The 24,110-nt window shown below is 39.3% G+C and overlaps 1 protein-coding gene across 12 annotated transcripts in view; it reads left to right on the forward strand.

Moving 5' to 3' along the window:
* PDE4D (phosphodiesterase 4D) overlaps positions 1-24,110 on the forward strand; it is a 1,583,646-nt gene that overhangs the window by 1,363,840 nt on the left and 195,696 nt on the right. For all 12 annotated transcript variants that reach the window (XM_069556482.1, XM_069556479.1, XM_069556480.1 and 9 more), the window contains 2 exons: positions 12,875-12,911; positions 23,091-23,164. In XM_069556482.1, the coding sequence (XP_069412583.1) occupies positions 12,875-12,911; positions 23,091-23,164 (111 nt within the window). The remainder of the gene's footprint in view (positions 1-12,874; positions 12,912-23,090; positions 23,165-24,110) is intronic.

Below are 24,110 nucleotides of genomic sequence, written 5' to 3' on the forward strand. Positions count from 1 at the left end.
TGGGGTGCCATTGCCTTCTCCAATCTGTGTCTTTTACCACATTTTAAATAAAGGTATTATTAATAACTGGCTGCATTTTTGAATGAGAGTTTCATGCTTTTACTCATTCAGCAAATATTGACTGTACCTATTCCATGACTGGGTATCGCTTGAAGATACCATAGATCCATGACAACAAGTCAAAGAATTTTGTTTGGATCATATATTCTTGTCATGAAGAAAAGTCTAGATTCTTACTCAGATAGAAAAGCAGACTTACCCAGTCATTATTGAGATTCCTATATAAATTCCTATTTCCATTTACACATCATTTGCTTTAAATATTGATTTTGTTTGTCAGTCTTAGATCCTTAGTGAGTTGTTCTCAATGCCATCTGTACAGTTTTATGCACCATATAAGGAAACATAATCACACTATTGGAACATTATATGATGTGCTTCATGAGATAAAATATACTAGGGATTATCATTAAGTCACGCTCACTAAACCCCTCTAAGATGAAAATTTTAAAATATGCTATTACAAATAGGAAATAAAGAGCCTTCAACCAGATCGATGGTTTTTCTTCAGAAAAAAAAGTCAGGAATATCGAACACTGGGCTTTGTTATCAGATTCCTAGCACTTTGTGGCGTGCTTGAGGTATAGATTCACTGAAGAACTATCCCCAATTATTCCATCTGCCTGTTGAGATTTCTCTCAGACTTTTGTGTCAGCTTTCCATTCATTGTCTTAAGACTTCAGGGTTTTCTTAATCTTGGATAAATAAACCTTAGTTGTCATTGACATGGCTCAGTGGTAAAAAAAAAATCTACCTGCTGAAAAGTCAGTGCAGGAAACACAGGAAACATGGGTTTGATCTCTGGGTCAGGAAGATTCCCTGGCAGAGAAAAAGGCAACCCACTCCAGTATTCTTGCCTGGAAAATCCCATGAACAGAGGAGCCTGGTGGACTACAGTCCATGGGGTTGCAAAGAGTCGGACATGAAAGAGTGACCAAGCACACATTCTCTGGATAGCTAACCTCTAGACATATTTAGGACCTTAACTGCTACAGACTGTCCATGGAAGCAGAGAAGATAAAAGCAGAATAAAAAAGGACATCTGTTGGCATATCTGCAAATGTGGGAGTCTGCACTGTGACAAGAGATCATTTAAGCAGTTCAGTGCCTGACGTCGTCTGTTAGGAAATGTTATGAATGGTCCCAAGGCCAAGTCCTCTTAGCTCCCAGTCTTCTTTCCAGGGAGAACAGGGCTGCATATAGATCTCATGTTTCTGTGCCTCCACATTGACTTTTCCTTTGGGACTCAGAGAATTTCAGACTGAATTTGTTCTGTGCATCAGGGCCATTTTATTTAGCTGCTTATTTTTTTGTTCCTTTGTTTCATTTTTGCTTTTTTGCCAGAAAAATCAGAAAACAAGCATTATGGTTTATATGTTATCTAAAGGTCTATGTGGTGATTTTTTTTTTGGTAAAGCCTTCATTCAGTCATTATTATTTTCAATTATGAGTTTATTTTTACAGAAACTAAAAAAAAGAAGGCAGTTGGTAAAAGAACTCTTTTGCAACAAATCACAAAGTCCATGTGTTAGCAACATACTTTTGTTTTACGTCTTTTAATGTTCATTATTTATCTTCAGTATATTGAGTCCCCATTCATTTTTCCCGCCTACTATAGAGAGTAGGTAAAATTTCCTACATGTTTCACTGTTTTTTGGTGTTTCTTATATTTGTTTGAAGGTAGCTCATTTTATGGGCTTCCCCGGTGGTACTAGTGCTAAAGTACCCACCTGCCAACACAGGAGGCATAAGAGACATGAGTTTGATCACTGGGTCAGGAAGATGCCCTGAAGGAGGACATGGCAACCCACTCCAGTATTCTTGCCTAGAGAATCCTGTAGACAGAGGAGCCTGGCAGACTACAATCCATGGGGTCATGAAGAGTCGGACACGACTGAGCAACTTAGCACACAGGCAGCCCATCTGTAGTATTTCTCTAGGAAAGAAACCTGATGTTTCCCAGACAGACAGCTTGCCTATAACCCGGCTCTCCAGACACAGGAGCACTCTAAGAGTGGTGAAAGTATGCCATAAAGGTTCACAAACAAACCTCAAAGCTATCAGTTTAAGTTCAGGATTTTTACAAGGTTTACCATATTTCACCCTTTGTGATTTCTAGTGTCAGCAGACTCTTTGAGAAGTGATGTATATGTCCGTCTAGTTAGGACTATGGTTTTTCCAGTAGTCATTTATGGGCTGTGAGAGTTGAACTATAAAGAAAGCTGAGCACCAAAGAATTGATGCTTTTGAACTGTGGTGTTGGAGAAGACTCTTGAGAGTCCCTTAGACTCCAAGGAGATCCAACCAGTCCATCCTAAAGGAAATCAGCCCATCCTAAAGGAAATCAGCCCTGAATATTCATTGGAAGGGCTGATGTTAAAGCTGAAATTCCAATATTTTGGCCACCTGATGCGAAGAGCTGACTCGTTTGAAAAGACCCTGATGCTGGGAAAGATTGAAGGTGAGAGGAGAAGGGGACAGCAGAGGATGAGATGGTTGGATGGCATCACTGACTCAATAGACATGAGTTTGAGTAAACTCCAGGAGTTGGTGATGGACAGGGAAGCCTGGCATGCTGCAATCCATGCAGTCACAAAGAGTCGTACATGACTCAGTGACTGAACTGAACTGTGTATAAGAATTTATTCTTACACTTGCCTGACATCTGTATGGAGAAGGCAAAGGCAACCCACTCCAGTACTCTTGCCTGGAAAATCCATGGACAGAGGAGCCTGGTAGGCTGCGGTCCATGGGGTTGCAAAGAGTCAGACATGACTGAGCGGCTTCACTTTCACTTTTCACTTTCTTGCATTGGAGAAGGAAATGGCAACCCACTCAGTGTTCTTGCCTGGAGAATCCCAGGGACGGGGGAGCCTGGTGGGCTGCCATCTATGGGGTCGCACAGAGTCGGACACGACTGAAGCGACTTAGCAGCAGCAGCAGCAGCAGCATCTGTATAATCTTTATAGTTGCCAAAGCATTCTCCCATGAAGTTCAGTACTTGATCCTCAAAACAATCATGTAAGGAAACAAGAAAGTATCATTAGCTCACTTTTAGAAATCACAAAATTCTGCTCAAAAGTGTGTCTTTTCAACATGTACACACACACACATGCACAACGTGAGTTGGAATCCAGGTATCTTGACCTTGAACATAGTGATATCAACCAACAGCTGCTGCTGGACCACTCATTTGGCATTTGCTGGCAGGTACAGTAGCCCCTAGGTGAGAATAGAAAAGTTAAAGCAGTTGAACTAAAATCTATATTTCCCTTTCAGGGGTGTAAAATCTTGATGGGCATTTGGGCAGATCTTTCCACTTAGGCTCTTTGCCAAATAATCAAAAATTTGTGTTATGTTAATATATCAGTGCTTTTTTGCCCTTAAGCTTAGAGTAGACTTTTTTTTGGTTATATAAAACATTGTCTTCCTTGGAATATTTGTAACTGAAGTTTTATAAAAATTGCTCAAGAGCTGCACCAGTTGAGGTGATAAGTCACTAGCCACAGGTGACAGATTTCTCTTAATTTAAATTAATTAAAATTCAATAAAAGTGGCCTTCAGTTCCTCAGTTGCCCTAGCTGCATTTTGAGTAGCCACTGTGGCAGGTAGATACGAACTTAGACAGCTCAGAAAGAAAACATTTCCACCACTGCAAACACCTCTTAGGCCGTGCTGTTCTAGAATCTAGAATATGGACTTCTATGGGGCTTCAGAAGAGTCTGAATCTATTTGTGCATGCAGAAAGCAGCATGGTGCAGTAGAGGTGAAACAGTATTTAAAGCTTGGGTTTAAATCCAGCTCCCCTGCTCATTTTCATGCCTTGGGAGTTCATGACTCAATAAAACTTCAGAAACCATCTGGGGACTGACACTGGGTTACTAAGTACTTACTTTGTCAGATAAATGACTTAATTTATTTAACAAGGAAATTCCCATCGATATACACAATCATTTTATTTTCCAAAGGCATTTCACTTGATTTTTTTTATGAAGAGAGTGGCACATATTCTGAAAATAAATGAGTGTTTGAAAGGAGTACAGTTAGCTTCTTTTTTTTTAATGTATCTTTTTTAAAAAACCTCACTCCTTGGTTCATGTTTATTCTCTTCTTCACAAAGGCCAGTGAACATTCTGTTGGGCAAGAACCAGGTTTCAGCCTGCCATTTTTGGAAACCACTGAATTCTGCCACTTGCCAAGGGCATGACCGCCAGTGAGTTACTCAAGTTCTCTGAACCCAGTTCTTTATCTTAGGATGGGAATATGAGCATCCATTTAATGCAGAGGCATCAGAATTAAATTCCGTGGGTCGGTAAAGCATGATCTGGTGCATAGTAGTTGCACAGAAAGCGTCCTACTCTCATGCCTCTTCTTAATGGCAACCCACTCCAGTACTCTCGCCTGGAAAATCCCATGGACTGAGAAGCCTGGTAGACTACAGTCCATGGGGTCGCAAAGAGTCGGGCATGACTGAGCGACTTCACTTTTACTTTCTTTTAATCTACGGAATTGTTTTACCTCATGCAGCTCTTAAAAAATTGTTGTTCTTGCTACCCATAAATATTTTCCCTGGGAACCCATCTTGGAGAAAAACCAAGCGGGCAGGGCCACTGACGTTAAGAACAGGCCTGTCAAATGAGATAAACTAGGAAAGAACCTGTTCCTACGTCGGAGTAAGGATGCTTCTGAAAGCTTGCTGTGTACTCAACCCTTTCCTGTCCTCCTTCTCCCTCCATGGAGGTCAGGCATTACCATTACACGACAATGATTTGTGCCTTCACGTGCCTAGAAGGATCCCTTTCTCGTATTGGCTTTTATTACACAAAGTAGGTAGGCTTAGAGAGTGTCTCTATGTCCGCAAATCGCTTTTAACTTCTTACATCTAGAAAACCTTTTGCTATATAATTTTGACAGTGGATCATCTTTCATGCCATCATTTAACAAATTTGAGGCCATCTATTGGTATCATGTATATTCTCTAATGAAGCCTTAAATTTTGTCTTATGACAAAAAAAGAAGAGATTACACTTCAGACTAGAGAATTTTTGCTTATGTTGCATTAGCTCCAGTTTCATTTACTTTCTTATCAATGCATGTGGTATGAGCATACATGGGCCAAAAAATGAAGGGTTTTGTTTTAAGAATGTTTTTCGTCAAATATCAGGCCAGAGCTTAATTCTTAAAATGTGAGTAAGCAGTGAGCAAATGATTTAAATTTTTTGAGACTAAATAGCTTTCAATGTCTGACTTTGATATGTAACTTTCCTTTCTAAAGTTATAGGATATAACTTATTTATTTTTCTGAAAGATTTTACTTTGGGCAGAATTTCTAGTTTCACAGCAAAATTAAGAGGAAAGCATAGAGATTGCTCATATACTTTCTGTCCGCTACCAGAGTGGTATGTACATCTGTTACAATTGATGACCTTGCATTGACATTATGTGCTTTTAATCTTAGGAAATATACCTTAAAATGAAATTTTGCAGAGCAGATGGTGTTTGAAGGGTTTTTACATTGAGTGGTACAGACAAAATAAGATAGTAAATTCTCCTTATACTGATAAGGATGCACCTTTTCCTCCACAATAATTTTATCCTTCCTTATTTGAAATACAGGGGCAGAAAATCAAAATACTTTCCCTAGGATTGCACTCAAATGCACACACAATGTATACATAAATATATTTATATGGGGGTATTTACATATGCATGCATATGCACATAAATGCCATCTCCTGAGACATTTGTTACATATGACAGGCATGTAATTTAGCTGCACTCTGAATATGAATGTATGATATTGAACTCTCAGGCAGAATTATCACCTCAGTAGGAAACCAACAATTGTTTGATTTCATCTTATTATTTTAGTTTAGGGAAGAAGGACATGAAAATCAGTAGATGGGTAGAGACTGTTTCGTGAGTCATTTTAGTGATTTGTTTTGTTTTGTCCTGCATTTTTACATTAATTGTTCCATTTGTTGTCTTTATGGTATATATCAGCTTCATAAAATGAAAAATGTGCTAGAGATTAGGGATTTTTTGGAATGTGCTTTTGGCATTGATAAATGCCACTACTGATGCCAAATTGCACAGTGTTTAAGCACAGGCCCATCAAGAGTCCCACTGCCTGTGTTTGAATGCTGGCCCCATCGTGCCATGGGCATTTGATTTTTTTGTCCATCTTAGGCCTCCCGTCCCTAATCTAAAAAAAAACAAAACACCTAATATGGGATAATCAGTTTAATGTTCTTTTGCATAGTGCCTAGTGCATAGTAATCGTTTGATAAATATTAATTACCATTATTATTTTATAGGGGATTCCCAGGTGGCTCAGTGGTAAAGAATCTTCCTGCCAATGCAGGAGATGCAGGAGAAGCCCGTTTGATCCCTGGGTCAGGAAGATCCCCTGGAGAAGGAAATGGCAACCCACTCCAGTACTCTTGCCTGGGAAATCCTGTGGACAGAGGAGCCAGGCGGAGTATAGCCCATGGGGTGTGGAGTCAGACACAACTGAGCGACTGAGCACACATATTCTTTTATAATAATTATAATTGTTTGCAATTATTATTACTATTATTTATCAGTTTGTTGGATATTTGTACTCTGATTTTTCAAAGTAATTATACTGAAAGCCCATTTAAGAAATAAAAAATTATAGGAACATATTAAAAGGGCCCCCAGTGCTGAAATCAACAAACATTGAGTGATTTTGCTGAGCATTCATGGACAGGAGGTTAGTTTGTTACTATTCAAGTCTATTAGGAAATTACAATTCTAGGCCAAAAGAAAGGGTTAAAAGTACATAAGCTGTTTCCTCATAAAGTTAAAAACTTGGATGTTCTCACACACCTGTTTTCATAGAATAGGTATTATTAGCTCATTTGTCTGTTAAAATTGAGGAAAGGGCTGTAATTCTGTTTCTCCATTTGGAGTTTTTCCTTTTTGGTTCTAAGGAAAAGAATGGGTTTTAAATGCAAAGTTGATTTTCAAGTGAGGGTTAACATTTCAGCTTGATGACTGATAACTATGGTCAGAATTATAGAAAACCCACTGAAACTATGTATACAGACATGCACAAATGGCTTGGAATTTGATACTGAAAAAATTCAGATTGAATCATACTGCTGCACATAGTACTGAATTGCTTTAATTTTGATCTTGTAGTAACTTACATTATTTTTAGTCTTCACTCAAATGTTCCTGGACATTCCTGCCAAAATTCAAGTCTTGGTAGTTGTGATTTTGACCATGCTTTTGTATTAAATGGGTTACCTTAATTCTAAGTGGCCAGTAGCAACAGAGAAGGTTTCTTTCAGGTATGGCTGATGTTGGCTTCATGTTATAGGAACTTCAGTCCCTGGGGTCCCATAGTGGAAGTACTAGTCTTTTTTTTATTATTATTATTACTTACAGTGAAGCTAGTTGTAAACTAAAGGGCCAAACAAGGCAGAGAAACCATATTTTCAGGTGAATCTGATAGACAGTGAAGAAGAGTTTTTCTTTGTTTTTGTTGTTATTTTGTTTCAGTAGTATTGTGTCTACTAGGAATTTATGGAATCCATAATACCTCCTTCATAAGTAATTTTAAAAGATTTGTTATATTCTTAAATGAGGCATTCATATTTTCTCAGAGGGCAACATTATTTTTTTGGAAAAGCAATTCATTTGAAAATGATACCTATGGAAAGATATGTTTTGGTTTCACAAAAAGTCTTAGTTGCCAAGTTTCCAGAATATTTTTACTGTCTGAAACCATAGTTTCATGATTTTAATTAAAAAGGGTAGCAACACACTGTGCTGTACACCTAAAGCTGATCTGACATAAATCAGCTATACTTCAATTTTTTAAAAAGGGTAACAACATGAAATATTCAGCATCACCTTTAATTAGTACACAATGAACACTATTTCTCAAGTAGTATTTTAATATTTGGCTTTGTCTTATGAACATTTTATCAAAATAAGCATTTATTTTTACTAGGTTGTTTTTAAAGGAATGAATGAACTAAAATACATTTGAGTAATTCATATAATTATTAGAATCTATTTTAAGATAGAATTAGCAGTTACATTTCAATGCATTTAGATAGACATCTGCTTGAAAAGTTTAGAGATTACTAAACATAGGCTACAGTCATCAGAAATTATTTAAAAGTATGCCTGTGTGTCAGTCGTGTCCAACTCTTTGCAACCCCATGGACTGTAGCCCACCATGCTCCTCTGTCTGTGGGATTTCCCAGGCAAGTATACTGGAGTGTGTTGCCATTTCCTCTTCCAGGGGATCTCCTGCATCTCCTCTATTGGCAGGCAGATTCTTTACCACTGAGCCACCTGGAAAGCCCATTTAAAAAGTATGTGTGCTTAGTCACTCAGTCGTGTCAGACTCCTTGTGACCTTTTTAGACCGTAGTCCACCAGGGTACCCTGTCCATGGGATTTTTCAGGCAGGAATACTGGAATGGGTTGTCATTTCCTCCTCCAGAGATCTTCCTGACTCAGGGCTCGAACCCATGTCTCCTAGCCATTGGGGAAGTCCCATTTAAAAGTATAAAGGCATTCCCATGGTTCAAAACAATTGGATGCAATCATATCAGTTTTGATCAACCTCCCATTCCTGGCTGTTGGAGGCACATAGAATTACCTTGAAAAAAACTGAATTCATTGACTGATGCCCAGGAGGGACAGTGACCCTGTTAGGCAGCGTGCAGTTTTGAGAGCTCAAGTATTAGGGCACCCTTCTTGAGTCATGGTTAAGTAGAGGATTAGAGAGAGCAAATGAAAGAACAACCAAAACCTTAGCATGATCTGAATTATAATCATTAGAAGGACCTCTCGCCAGATGGTTCAACTTCTGCCTCTGGAATTGGGAGTGGGGTGGACACAAAAAGGCGGATACCATCCATTCTTTCTGACAGCTAGTTGGTGCTGAGAAGCTTTTGAATAAAACACTTTGCTAAATGAAAAAAAAGGTATAAAGGTATGTAAAATTTTTCATGATTCAACGGGTTTAGTGTTAAAAACAAGATATAAAGTGGAATTAGAGTAGGATTCTAACTATGTAAGAAATCATGTGTCTATAAAAATCCTATGTAACATACATTTGCTCACATATCCAGAAGGAAAGTGTTATCAACAGTTATCTTTGGGTGACTCAAGGTCTTATTGTATTTTCCAAAGTTTCTATAGTTCATATGAGTCTTATATTTGGTATATGTATAATTAGCTTTTTAAAAGATCAGGTATATTGTATTATGTATTTGTTTGTTTGTTTTCTATGTCTGTACTTCTGTGAACATGGGAATAACGAGTGGTGAATAGAAAGTTCCTCCTGTGGCTAATTCTTGGGTGTTGTCAAACAGGGCTCCCAGAAGCATTTTTATGCACTTTTTATTTTGGGGCTCCCAGAAACATTTTAATATACACATTAAAAACAAGAACATACTTGTTCTCTAATTAGCTTCTAATTCTAAAAGAGGAGGGTCAAGGGTGACAATGCGTAGGTGATAGTTTCAAGTCTAAATGAAGAAAGACACTAGGATTTCAAAATACCGTTGTCTGCATGTTTATCAATTCCCTAATCCTATTGACAAACTCCAGAGGAGAACGACTTTCTGGTTTTATAGCCAGAGACAGTGAAGCGTGGAAGATCAAAAAGTTTACACAATATTCAGAAAGTAAGCCTCAGCCCGTGGCCCCTCTTCAAAGCACTAGTTCATCCGGCCACGTATCATCCTGAAATTTGTGATGCATGATACTCAGAAGCAGCAGGTACTTTGTGGCCACTAATCCTTTTTAGCTTTGTAGGATTAGAAATCTTCACTCAGTAAAGTATAAACTTTCTTCTAATTAACTGCATCTCCTTTTCCTTCTGGGTTGGTCATAATAAAGTGTGGAAAGGTCATTGGCACTTGTGTTTCACACACAACCTTGAAATGAACTAGTTTACAAAGCTCTGTTTTCGGGTGCTGCTGTTGGTTGAACTTAATTTGTTAAGAAGGCAAGAGGCTTTTCCTCATTTAAGTACTTGAATAGTTTATGGATCCCAGTCAGGTCTCTGTGAGGGTTTGCTCTTTGATTTCTCTCTTTCGGTTTCTTGTCAGTGTTGCTGGCTTCTTTTTTTTTTAAATTCTATTTATTTATTTATTTTAATTTTTAATTTTTTTTACTGGCTTATTACAGAAAGAATGAGGATAGAAAATAAAGCGCTGTAGTAAATACTGCAATCGTAGCAGAAGGATGGCCAAAGTCATAGGGAGTATTTCTTTTGTTTTTAATTTTTATTATTTTTTTAATGTGACTGTCTTTTTTATTATTATTATTGGAGGCTAATTACTTTACAATATTGTATTGGTTTTGCCATACATCAACATGAATCCGCCACGGGTGCACACATGTTCCCCATCCTGAACCCCCCTCCCACCTCCCTCCTTGTACCATCTCTCTGGGAGTAGTTCTTGACTGTGGTCGTTCCTCTCTGGAAAAAGAATATTCAATAGTGCCCTGTTGAGCTTTCATCATTGGTTTAGATTTCCTGTCTCATCCTGTTGTCTGCTTAGTTGTCGTCAATCCAGACCCCTCCCCCACCCCCGAGGCTGTAGTTGACCCATCCATCTCCCCTCCCCCGTCACCCCACTTGCTCTGGTTGTAGCCGTGCTGTGGTCCACAGAGTGTGTGCCCTTAGTCGGGTCTGTGCTTTGTCTTCATGTCTCATTAAACGGTGTTTTTCCCCCATAGCAGTAAGTTGAATTGGTGTAACACTACGCAGTTACAGGAGAAGGCAATGGCACCCCACTCCAGTACTCTTGCCTGGAAAATCCCATGGACAGAGGAGCCTGGTGGGCTGCAGTCCACGGGGTCGCACAGAGTCGGACACGACGGAAGCGACTTAGCAGAGCAGCAGCAGGGCCTCACATTCCCCTGCCTCCAGTAGTGCTGGCTCAGAACTCAGCAGGCTTTGTCTTTGAGGAAGGAGAGAGGCTGCCCCAGGCCCAGGGACCAGAGGGGGTGACTCTGGTTCAGCTCATGTTAACCAGAGCAGGTGACTGACAAAGACTTAGACAAAGATTTTTTTTTAATTATACATTCATTACATATTCAGAGATAACTTAAACCTTACATAATTTTGAAAAGAAAAGATTAGCTATTTATTAAGGACATTTGCCACTGAAATGCTAGAAATAATTCTACCCTGACTAAAATGAGACAGGCTTGAGATATTTGGCAAAAACAATTTCTGGTCAAGTTAAGTCAAAAGAGTGAAATATCTCCATCAGTAAAACTATAACTTCCTTTATGCTTTGACAGGGAAAGGGAAGCAAGACTGATAAATTACCCTAAATATTGTATATTCTAAATAAACTCTTTCCAGTGCTTGGGAGTGAAATATAACTAAAGATAGAATTAAGTGTTTTTATATATGCTCACATGCTTTTCAGTTTAGAGTAATTCAAATCCAGGGTAATTCATGTGAAAAATTAAAAAGACTTATTTCCGGGGATTAATATTTGAATGATGCTGTGCCTTTGTCAAGGTGGCTAAGTTCTTAGGAAATAAACTTGGTAATCGAGCAATTATAAAGAATAAAGTGGAAGCAAAGATTGTATCTTTGAAAAGTATCTAGATTTTGTATGAGTTAAATTTTGGCTGTCTGCATAATCTCTCCAAAGAGCAGATGCCCCTCAAAACCATAATTGTGAAATGAAGAGGGTGCAAAGTAACTCATATTTCCTTAAAAGCGTGTACTGTTCCTTTTCTGCTTTATTTTTCCCACACTTTGAATTTGAAGACCTCTGTGTAACTCGATGATGACCAAAACAACTGGTCTAATTATTGGTAACGATCCGTTTACTAACGTCATCCATATGCCGCTAGTGCTGAAGCATATTTCCTGAGTGTTGTTTTAGGTCACTCAAGCCCTTTCCAGAATTGTTCATGAGTGAGCGAACTGTTCATCTGCAGTGTTCTCAGGGTCATGTCCTGAAACTTTCTGTGTAGAATAATTCCATTCCCTTTTGATTAAAGGGCTCCAGCTAGCTACATCAAGATATATCCCGTGGAGATTTTGGAAATCCTTCTCATGAACTGTTCATGCTAAGAAATGCCATGAAAGAACTCTGGGCATGGGTTTCTCACTTTCTTCCAAGTAGACTGTTGCACAACTTTCCTTGCCTCTCCTTGTCTGTCCAAGAGACGTCATGCTGACACCTTGCCCCTGCATCCTCGGCACTGTGTCACTCAGGTTGCTATAGCAATAGCACACACAGGGTAACATTCCCCAGTAACTACGGCTGCTAGGACCTGAGTCAGTTGAAAAGTTCCACTGGGTTTTTTTCAGCATCTGATGCAGCCCCGTGTCATCTACAGTTCCGAGCCCATCCAAGGCTCACACACAGTGATGCTCAGCACCTTCCAGTAGATGGTCCAGGGACCTTTCACTGGACTCACTGCCATTGCTGGCTCCTTCCTGGGTGCCCCTCAGTAATGCCTATAATAAGCAGCCAAGAGTAAACTCAGGTCCTGCTGCTGGAACTCCATTTCTACTGTCGTATATCCTGTGTGCTTATAACTGTCAGTGGCCTTGGTTGATGATCAAGAAGCCCCTCTTTTTACTCAGGGAACTGGTCAATGGTTAACATCCCAGAAGACACAGCTTCACCCTTGTGACTGGGAAGAACATGTGTTGAAGAATAAGGATGGAATTACTGTAATTCTCTTTGGGGGCTTATGAATGTGAAACATACTGTTTAATATGGCTTGAAAGTGGTCCTAGAGTGGCCAGTGTCATCTAACATGGGATTTGGTTTCTGTTTCAGACATGGAGATGACCTGATTGTGACTCCGTTTGCACAGGTAAGCACAGCTTGCTGCTGGACAGGTTTCTCAGTCCTCAGAAAATTTTAATGGCAGGGATTAGTTCTGGTTCTTAACTTCATTCTAAATCAAACACAAGTACAGATACAAATTCTGTGGTTCACTCAAGTAATCTGAAAGCAATGCTAGAGAATATAACTTTGTCCATATTGGTCTGTTTCTTATAAATCTGAAAACCCAAAGACTATCTTTGCTTCAAATTACAAATTGCCCAAGTGACATACTTAAGTGGGACCACATTTCCTTAATTGACATAAGCACTTGAAGAGGAAAGCTATATCATGGATTAAATTACATTTAGTATAATTAGGTGCATGATTAGTGCTTGAAATTCAATATTCCAATTCAGCCTGATGCTTTATTTACTCTTCTTTTAAACATGGTATTTGTCCAGAGATTTAACTGAATGACATATTTATGTTTATGTGTTCCTTTTAGGTATACAAATCATGAAAACACTTTAACCACATGATCCCAGAAATACTGGAAGGCGAAAAAAAATCTCAAGAATTTTGGAATACAAAGTAGTTTAATATAGATCAGTGCTTCTCAACTCCAGTTACACAGTAGAATCACCTGGAAAGATTTTATCCTATGCTACGCCTCTGATCAATTGAATCAAAAAATCTGGACCCAGGCAGTATACTTTTTAAAACCCCCGTATTTTCTCAGGGAAAGTTGAGAGCTACTGGAATGGGCAAGCTAGGGATGGCATGGGATAAAGCTGATTTAACCTGGGGCATGAAGCAGGTTTGGAGCAGGAAATGGCAACCCACTCCAATATTCTTGCCTGGAGAACCCAATGGACAGAGGAGCCTGGTGGACTATGCTCCATGGGGTCGCAGAGTCGGACACAACTGAGAGACTGAACACATGAAGCCGATTTAAAATCAACACTGACTGTTAATAAGGATGAGCCAGAGAGTTACAAAAATCATAATCAAGGCTAGGCTACGTCACAACTAGCGCTAGTGACATAAGCAACTCACCAACTTCTCTATGACTTTTTCTCCCAGTTGGTAAAATTGGGGACTCAGCTGGTTTAAGATAGACCCCAGCCAAAACTTTTCACTTACTCCTGTTAATGAGTGTGCACGGGCAAGCCTGTTCTGCTCTGTGAAAGGACACAAGGCTACTTGTCTCATAAGGTTATAAAGAGAGTGAAATAACACCACGCTTATTTCTAGAAAATAAAATACTTAGTGAATTTTGTGTTGTTATCAGCAAGGGTTCTTTGAACTCCAAAATTTCATAATAGGTATTGTTTTTAAAAATTAGTAATGGCAGTATTTGGATAGCAGAATCATGTATGGTTCTAACACTTTTTCAGATTCCCTGACATTTTTTGATTTTATATTTATTTGTTTTTGGCTATGCTGGGTCTTCGTTGCTGTGCAGACTTTTCTCCGGCTGTGGTGAGCAGGGGCTGCGCTTTAGTTGCAGAGTGAGGGTTTCTCACTACAGTGGTTTCTTTTGTTACCGAGAGCCCCTCTGCAGTATGTGGGATCTTTCTAGCCCCGGGATCGAACCTGCATCTCCTGCATTGGTAGGGAGAGTCTTTACCACTGAGCAACAAGGGAAATCCCAAATTTCCTGAAGTTTTTAATTGCTATAATTTAGATCAAAATTTCATGAGTCCATAAATAGCAAAGTATGTAGTGATATTTTTCATTAATGCAGGCTATTAAAAATAGAATACCACCACCACCCCTTTTGGAAGTTTGATGTCTCATTTGCTTAAAAGTTTGCTGGAGGTCATTAGTTCTTTCTAATAATTATATTTCTATGTTAAAAAATTTACAATCATGTTTCATCATATTTTGTGATAATAAAATCATACAAAGCTAAGGACTTTTAATTGATAGTTGTCAAGAAACCATAACTTTATATCCTAAAGCTGAGTAACAGAGTAAATCAGGTAAAATAATGTATAAATAACCATCATCAAATGTAAAAACAATCATTCCAACCTGAGTATATTTAGGTCACTATTCTTACTTCTAACTAAAACCTCCAGGTGTTGTTGTAAGAAAAATACACTTAAATACGTAATAAAATGTGAAAAAAAATAATCTGTATATGTCAAGTAGTATGTGTTAATCTCCAGCTAATTGATCAATAAATTTCAACTTGAACCTTGCCATTAACACTCTTCAATTTTAAGGAAATCTAGTCTTTTACATATCAGACATTTTCTGTAGATATTATAATTGATATACTGAGAAATATATTATGTAAGATATCACTTAGTCTATGTCAATGAACTGTTTAACTAGGATGTATACTTACTAATAATACCCTTGAAATTGGCTCTTTGAATAAAAAACACTCTGTATAATTTGTGGATATATATGATGCCTGAAAATAACTCTTGGAATCTACTTAGGAAAGTTTGTTTATGATTAGCTTAATGACTGATACCACCTTATGGAAGGTAGTTATTGCCCAAAAGGCTGCAGATTCTTTTTAAGTGGCTTCATCACAGCTTTCACAAATGGCCTTTTACTAGAGTATATAATCTAAGAAGCTCTATGTATGTATGTGTTAGTTGCTCAGTCGTGTCCAACTCTTTGCGACCCCACAAACTTTAGCCCGCCAGGCTCCTCTGTCCATGGCTTCTCTAGGCAAGAATACTGGAGTGGGTTGCCATTCTGCTTTTCGACCCAGGAATCAAATCTGTATCTCCTGCACTGCAGACAGATTCTTTACCGTCTGAACTACAGGGAAGTCCCTCCTCAAAGTTTTAGTATAGGCTGGAGTATTCACCATTTAATGCTAAATATTATGATGCTTAAATGGTAAGATGTTTTTGTCACTTGAGTTGAAACCAATATTATTGGCCAACTATAACGATGGACTTGAGTCTGAGTGAACTCCGGGAGTTGGTGATGGACAGGGAGGCCTGGTGTGCTGTGATTCATGGGGTCGCAATGAATCGGACACGACTGAGCGACTGAACTCAACTGAACTGATACCATAGTTGCTTTCACCAATAGACAGAAGACTGTAGACATTTAACAGGTCACTCAGGGAAGTGTTGAAATAGGCCAAAGAATTCCCCTCATTCCCAACATGCTTTGGGTTTGCTGATTTCACACTAGATTATTCCGATGAAAAAAGCCATACTACTTTCAAAATAAAACCTTTGGCATAGAAAATATAAATATGAGTAAAAGGAAGAAAAAGAAAAGTTCCTATAATTTTAAACCCTAAAAGACTGGCATTTTACTTTCTACCCCTCTCAGTTTATTTTCCTGTGTGTATTTGTTGCCGTTGTTCAGTCACTAAGTTGCATCCGACTCTTTCCAACCCATAAGCTATAGCACACCAGGCTTCCCTGTCCTTCAGCATTTCCTGGAGTTTGCTCACACTCATGTCCATTGGGTTGGTGATGTCATCCAACCATCCTGTCCTCCATCACCCTTTTCTCCTGTCCTCCATCTTTCCCAGCATCAGGGTCTTTCCCAATGAGTTGATTCTTCACATCTGGTGACCAAAGTATTGGAACTTCAGCGAAAGTCCTTCCAGTGAAGATTCAGAGTTGATTTCCTGTGTGTATTTTCCTCCTTATACTTCTTTAAAATGGGTCTCCTGCTGTTTCAGCTGCTCAGTGCCTCCTTCCAAGCCCATCTCATTGTCTTCCTCTTCTTGAGAACTCATTTCTTCATACTTTACCTTCATCTCCAAAGCAGGAAAGGATCCCTCCCTGTTGTTCCCCAGCCAGTTTCCTGTGAAGTGAAGAGGATAAAATGTTAGGTTATGAGAGAAATTGAAAAGATGTGCAAGGTCATATTCCACTTTGATGGACAGAGCTGAACCTAAAGCATCAGGCATAGACATAACCTTCAGCAAAGATCCCCCACTACCCTCCCTATTCTGTTCCCAAGTCTGTAACACTGTCAGGGTTAGAAATTCTTGCTGGCGTTCAATCTAAACACTTTTCCACTCCTAGTTTCTTATGTTTCCCCCTGTAAGTTCAGAATCTTTTTGCTCCCCAGGAAAATAACAGCTCTAAATAGTTTATTGTTTTACATTTGAAATAGTCTCTTGTGCTTATGCGATATCTTTGGGTTTGGGTATTTCCTTAGAGTGTGTTGACAGGAATGGTGTCATGTCACCTGATGCCACTTAGCAGCTGACCTTTTCCTCCCAAAGGTGAAGTCTCAGTTTGGCCAGAGATCTTGAGGGGCCGAGGAACACCAAGGAGGCACAACACTGATGCAGTACAGGGAACCCTGCTTTGTAACCAGTTGCCTCTGGCCCCACCTTTTCCGTTATTTGTATCGCATCATGAATGACTGCCTTGTAAAATTCTTAGTCAATCAGAATCCTCCCCTGGAAGTGTGCAAAAAAGTGGAATCTTTAGTTTAACAAAGGACAGAAAACATCCAGATATTATCTTGCATCCCCCACCCTCACCTCATTCAGACTGAGCGAGATATACTTGATTTAAAAGTACAGAGTAGAAACAGCCAAGTCATTGCACTTTTACTGAAATTATAGCACCTAGGGTAATTTTAGGAAAAACGTGGTGGTTATTAACCTTGTAGAACACTATTATCCCATGGTAATGGGACATTGCTGATTTTTTAAAATGCCTCTGTATGTCTTTTCCCAGAAATAGCAATCTTGTGGTCTTGTCATTGAATCCAATAAGATCTTGTTTCTTTCTCTAAGAAAGAAGAAAATCATCAGATTTCAGTTGCTTCTACCTGTTGGGTTTTTTATCCTTCATTAAAATAAATTTCAGTAGCATGTTCTAGGAATCTAAATACTTCTGGGGTTGAACTATGTAAAATTATCAATATTCAACCTTTGCTGGCATACAAAGACAGCAAGTTCATATAGTGTAACCAAACATAACTTGGAAAGAGATTTTCTGCCAAAATGACCTTTCTATCTTGTAAATAATCACAATTTGGCTCCAGTATTTTTTCTGGAAGCAAAACCAAGACAAAGAGTTCTTTCTCCCTCCTCAGCCCCTCCGCCCCACCTGATCTAAGGCCTGTGGCAACTCATGGTCTATGTTTTATTGCCATCTAGTGGCTTAACATGTATCCGAAATGAAAACATCCTCAAAGCTATTTACTTCTTGGTTGTTATTTTATCAAGCAGGAGTTTTTAACAGGCCTGTTATTGCCATATCTTCTTTTTTTTTTTAAGCAATCTCCTCTTTAAGTCTTTTCCAGAAATTATTAATATAGAAGTACACATTCCTTTTATGTGAGTACGTTCAGATGTTTAACTTTATAATGAAATCCACATTCGTCTGCCATTTTCAGGGAATCTTTTTGGTTAATAAATGTTGAGAAATACCTAAGAAAGGGGACTTCTCCCAGGAGTCCAGTGGTTAAGACATTTCCCTTCTACTGTAGGGAACACAGGGAGCAGGGGTTAGGGAACTAAGATGTTTCATGCTGTGTGGTACAGCCAAGAAAGTCTTAGATTAATGTGTGTAAATAACATTTGATCCCTCTTACAGGCCAATACAACTGTGTGCAAAAATTTCCATATCAGTGTCCTAATTATCTTTTCTAAACCGTTCTCCTCTTTCCCAATGTATTTTGACCTTGAATCATCATGCTTTTGCTTGGAGGGGCAGAAGAAAAAGAAATGACCCTAATTTTGTAACCATTGAGCTGTTAATGTGGGAGAAAAAAACCTCAGGGACCTTTTGGTTAGTAATCATTAAAGACTGACGAAAACTATCGGAGTGTTAGAGCTCTGAGTACAGCTCTTAAAGGTTTGAATTCAAGGGGCATGAGAGCTGCTCTGTAACAGAAGTGAAGAATAATTAAACCCTAGCTCAGGGGCTCGTGTGAAACTGGTTCTGGCTCTTCCCCTATAACCTGCAGTAGCAGATGCTCCACTCTTTGTGTTCTCCAATGCCAGTGAGCAACAGAGAAGTCTAACACAGTGCCTTTGGGTTGTGTCACCCAGTATCACTGAACTTGGCCCAGGGTAACACCCGTTGTAACATTTGATTGGCACTTCTATTTACACTTCCGCTGGTATCATGAATGTCATGATGCAGAAGATAATAGTTAATGCTTAATACAACATTATGAAATGTTATTTGCCCTCAGTTCAGTCCAGTTCAGTCGCTCAGTTGTGTCTGACTGCGACTCCATGGACTGCAGCAAGCCAGGCTTCCCTGTGCATCACCAACTCCCAGAGTTCACTCACTCACGTCCATTGAGTCGGTGATGCCATCCAACCATCTCATCCTCTGTCGTCCCCCTTCTCCTCCCACCTTCAGTCTTTCCCAGCATCAGGGTCTTTACAAATGAGTCAGTTCTTCGCATCAGGTGGCCAAACTATTGGAGTTTCAGCTTTAGCATAAGTCCTTCCAATGAATATTCAGGACTGATTTTCTTTAGGATGGACTGGTCGGATCTCCTTGCTGTCCGAGGGACTCTCAAGAGTCTTCTCCAGCACCACAGTTCAAAAGCATCAATTCTTCAGCACTCAGCTTTCTTTATAGCCCAACTCTCACATCCATACCTGACTACTGGAGAAAGCATAGCTTTGACTAGACGGACCTTTGTTGGCAAAGTATTTTAATATGCTGTCTAGATTGGTCATAACTTTTCTTCCAAGGAGCAAGCATCTTTAATTTCATGGCTGCAGTCACCATCTGCAATGAATTTGGAGCCCCCCAAAATAAAGGCTGTCACTGTTTCTACTGTTTCTCCATCTATTTGCCGTGAAGTGATGCAACCAGATGCCATGATCTTAGTTTTCTGAATGTTGAGTTTTAAGCCAACTTTTTCACTCTCCTCTTTCACTTTCATCAAGAGGCTCTTTAGTTCTTTGCTTTCTGCCCTGCTATCTGCCCAGCTATTTGTCTTACTACAAGAAAAATACTGTAATACTTGCACCCATGGGGAATGATATAGCTACCAGGTTATTTACTGGCAGTGTTTGTAAAAGTGAAATTTAGGAGACAATCTAGAAGTCAACGAATGACATATATATACTACCGTGTATAATATAAATCACTAGTGAGAAGCTGATGTATAGCATAGGGAGCCCAGCTCATGTTCTATAATGATCTAGAGGGGTGGAATGGGGAGGTGGGAGGAGGCTGAGCAAGGAGGGGGTATATGTATACTTAGAGCTGATTCACCTTGTTGTACAGCAGAAACTAGCACAACATTGTAAAGCAATTATACTCTAATTAAAAAATAAATTAAAAATAAAGTCAGTGAAAAGAGGGGACAGGCAGCTGAATGGGGGAGGGGCTAAAAGGGAAATTTCTTTCTTCACTTTGTATTTCGAAATATTTCACCCATATAAGAGAAATTATCTAATGACTTTCTAAAATACAAGAATAAAAATCAGCGTTTTACGAAATAGAAGAGTGCCAATATTTTAATGCCCTGAGTGTCCCTCCCAGAGTCCATCTATCTGCCTTCTCTCAGAAATAATTTGATTTTTATCTTTGTTACTGAGAAGGAGACAGTTTACTTTTGTTTAAACTTTGTACCATGTGAAGATACAGATTATGCAAAAATAAATACAAAATTTTAAAATTAAATTAAAAAAATAAAATTATCCAATTTAATATCTTTATTATAACAAAGGCAAAAATCTTTATGCAGAAAAACAAGTAGAGTATGTCTTTCATGAAGTAATTCTTGCTTTCAAGTGAGCATAGAACATGAATTACCCGTGATACTATTTCTACTTGTCCAGGTGTCAGATGTAGTGTGCTTACTGTAACTTAGTAAAAATGAAGTTCTCAGAATTCTGAAGTTAACATTTTGCCTAGAACAAGGATCAGCCGGAGGGGGTATAATAATCATATTCAAAATGCTTTATTAGTGTATTTGATATTCAATTCTTAAAGCATAAATTTAGCCTGCATGGTTCAATGACAGTGGATCATTTGTCAGAATTCTTTCTGCATCATTCAAGATTTCATGCCTAATAAAAGACATCATGGTTTGATGTCAGCAGTTGGCTATCTGAATACTTCGTCATAGGCGGCATGACCTTTCGGCACTGTGAGTTGTTTATACGCAATAGTGAGCCAGATTTTTCCAATGACTGAGTTCATTGTGATTGGCACCTTAGGAAACATCATTAACCCCTAAAGCTGTAGGTCACTCCCTGTGCATGCTCACTCGTGTCCAACTCTGGGACCTCATGGACTGTAGCCGGCCATGGATTTTCCCAGCAAGAATACTGGAGTGGGTTGCCATTTCCTTCTCCAGGGGATTTTCCTGACCCAGGGATCGAACTCTCATCTCTTAAGTCTCCGCATGCAGGCAGATTCTTTACCACTGAGCCACCTGGGAAGTCACTGTCCCAGGGCATAAACAGTTTCCCAGTGACTTACAAGAATTAATGCCAGTTTCGAAAATATCTGAGATATTTTTGTCTTAAAATTTAGACTGAGTTTAGTCTAGGTCAGTGCCAAATGACAAAATTCTGGAAACAGTTCTGGAACTGTTGGAGCAATTATAAAAAAATTGCCCCTCCCACCCTGACTGTATTATCAGTGATAGGCCTTATATAAGTTTCCTATGCACACAACAAATCATTACATAGACTGTCACCATAATGGGCTAATAGTCACTGAGTGCCTTCTGCTTGCCAAGCATTGTTCTTGGCACCTAACCTGCCATGTCACTTCATTTTCACAGCAACCCTGTGAGGTAGATGTTACTATGCGTGCGTGTGTTCAGTCACTTCAGTCATATTCGACTCTGTGATCCATGAACTGTAGCCCACCAGGCTCCTCTGTCCATGGAATTCTCCAGGCAAGAATACTGGAGTGAGTTGATATGCCCTCCTCCAGCAGATCTTCCCAGCCCAGGAATCAAACCCTTATTGCCTGTGTTTCCTGCATTGCACGCAGGTTCTTTACCCACTGAGCCACCTGGAAAGCCCAGATGTTACTATAAAACCTGTTGGTCACTCAGTCATGTCCAGCTCTCTGCAATTCCATGGACTGTAGCCCTCCAGACTCCTCTGCCCATGGAATTCTCCAGGGAGGAATATCGGAGTGGGTTGCCATTCCCTTCTCCAGGGGATCTTCCTGATCCAGGGATCGAACATGGGTCTCCTGCATTGCAGGCAGGCTCTTTACCATCTGAGCCATCAGGGAAGTCCAGACATTACTATATTGGTTTATAGATGAGAAACTTAGGGTCAAAGAGATGATAGAATTTTATAAGTTCACACTTTGACTATGTAAGAGAGCCAGGCAACCTGGGTTGTTATATGGTACCTAATGAGACATCTGAAATAGACATTCTAGATAAACTTAACATGCTGGTTGTCACCCAGATGACCCATAATCTCACCTAATATAGACTCCACCCTGGGGAGACTTGTCCATTCTAGGAGAAAGTGAGGGGGGTAGATGGAGACACAGTATTCTTGTCACTTGTTTCTCCTGGTCTTTAGATTCTTTTGCCACTTTATAGTTTCACTACAAGTAGAAAAAGGAAGAGTTGTTAGAGACAGTGGGACCCGCTGGTACGTGGATATGTTTGTACTCATGTACTCATTTATCCAACAAGTTTGTCTTGAGTATCTTGTGTGGGCCAGACACTGTACACATCCAGGGCAGTCCCTTTTTGCTTGAGACTTTATAATTCATGATTCAGATAACCTTAATGAAGAAAAGAATCTCTGTTTACTAGAATAGCTGTGTGGTAAAGGTGAGAAAACAATTTAAAGTATACTTCGTTTGCTGACTTCAAGACTGTAGCATTCTTGGTGAAGATACTGAGGATAATTTTGTTTTACATTTTTTTTACCTAAAGTGAGCCTTAATATTTTACATGATGCAATTTCAAATTTTTATAAGATGCAACAGCAGCCCTCTATATATATATTTCCTGGGATACTGTTTTACTGACTGGGGAATCCAGCAATACTATGAAAACTGCTGCTAATGTCACCATATTCATAGACAGTGTGGACACATATCTGGAAAATCCCTGTCTGGCCTCTCTGGATTTCAGATAGATCCATGTCACCTTCACCAGTTGCTGGGAGATTCTTCAGTACGATATGAAGCTAAGCTGCAAGCAACATTAAACTTTCCCTTAGCAAACTGTTTTTAAAAGTCACCAAACTGTTTCATATTGCATTAAAGAGGGCCTTATTTCAAGAAGTTTAAGTAATCCTGTTTTCTTGTAGGTCTTGGCCAGCCTGAGAACTGTGCGAAACAACTTTGCTGCATTGACTAATTTGCAAGACCGAGCACCTAGCAAGTAAGTTATTCTTTTTACCCCCTCCTTCCAGCCAACCTTTTAAATAGTGTTTTCTCAGTTTGATTGAGCTCGAGGCAATATATTAGATTTCTCTGAATCATTGCCATGGTGTCTAACCATTTACACTAAGTCATATGAAGTCCTGTTAATTTTCTATAAATACTTTGGAGTGATGGTTCTCATATCAGAAATGAATCAGGATGACAAATAAATATGGTGATTCCATCTGTCAGAGATCCCCTGGCATGATCAGTCCTCTGCCTAGTCATTTACACACAGGGTAACTTTATAGTTAGGGCTTACTTCATAAATTAACCATTGACTAATAATGTCATCAAGACTTGAAGTTAACCCAAAGGCATCCTCTTAATTCTAGCACGACCGTTACCTGGGGAAGCCTCATATCACAGGTGTGTGTGTTAGTCTCTCAGTCATGTCCGACTCCTTGCAACTCCGTGGATTGCAGCCCTCGAGGCTCCTCTGTCCATGGGATTCTCCAGGCAAGAATACTGGAATGGATTCCCTTCTCCAGGGGATCTTCCTGACCCAGGGATTGAACCCAGGTCTCCCGCATTTCAGGCAGATCCTTTAGTGTCTGAACCATGAGGGAAGACTCATATCACAGGGAAGATCTCTAATTCTCCTGCTGTTACTGACTTGGATCAGCAGTTAACAAAATTGGGATTTATGGGATGACAGAAGGAAGTATTTGAAAGAGAGAAAGATGAGAAGGAAAATAACTATAACTCGGGGGTTCTAATAAAGATGGGAAATGAAAAAAAAAGAATTAATTTTCCAAGATTAAATGGAAAACTGATTAGTTATTTGCATTCCATTTTTGTGCTAACCTATTATGAATAATGAGGGCTTCCCAGGTGGCTCAGTGCTAAAGAATCCACCTGCCAAGGTTTGATCCCTGGGTCTGGAAGATCCTCTACAACCCACT

Source organism: Ovis canadensis, chromosome 16, assembly GCF_042477335.2.
Source record: "Ovis canadensis isolate MfBH-ARS-UI-01 breed Bighorn chromosome 16, ARS-UI_OviCan_v2, whole genome shotgun sequence".
Classification (NCBI taxonomy): Eukaryota; Metazoa; Chordata; class Mammalia; order Artiodactyla; family Bovidae; genus Ovis; species Ovis canadensis.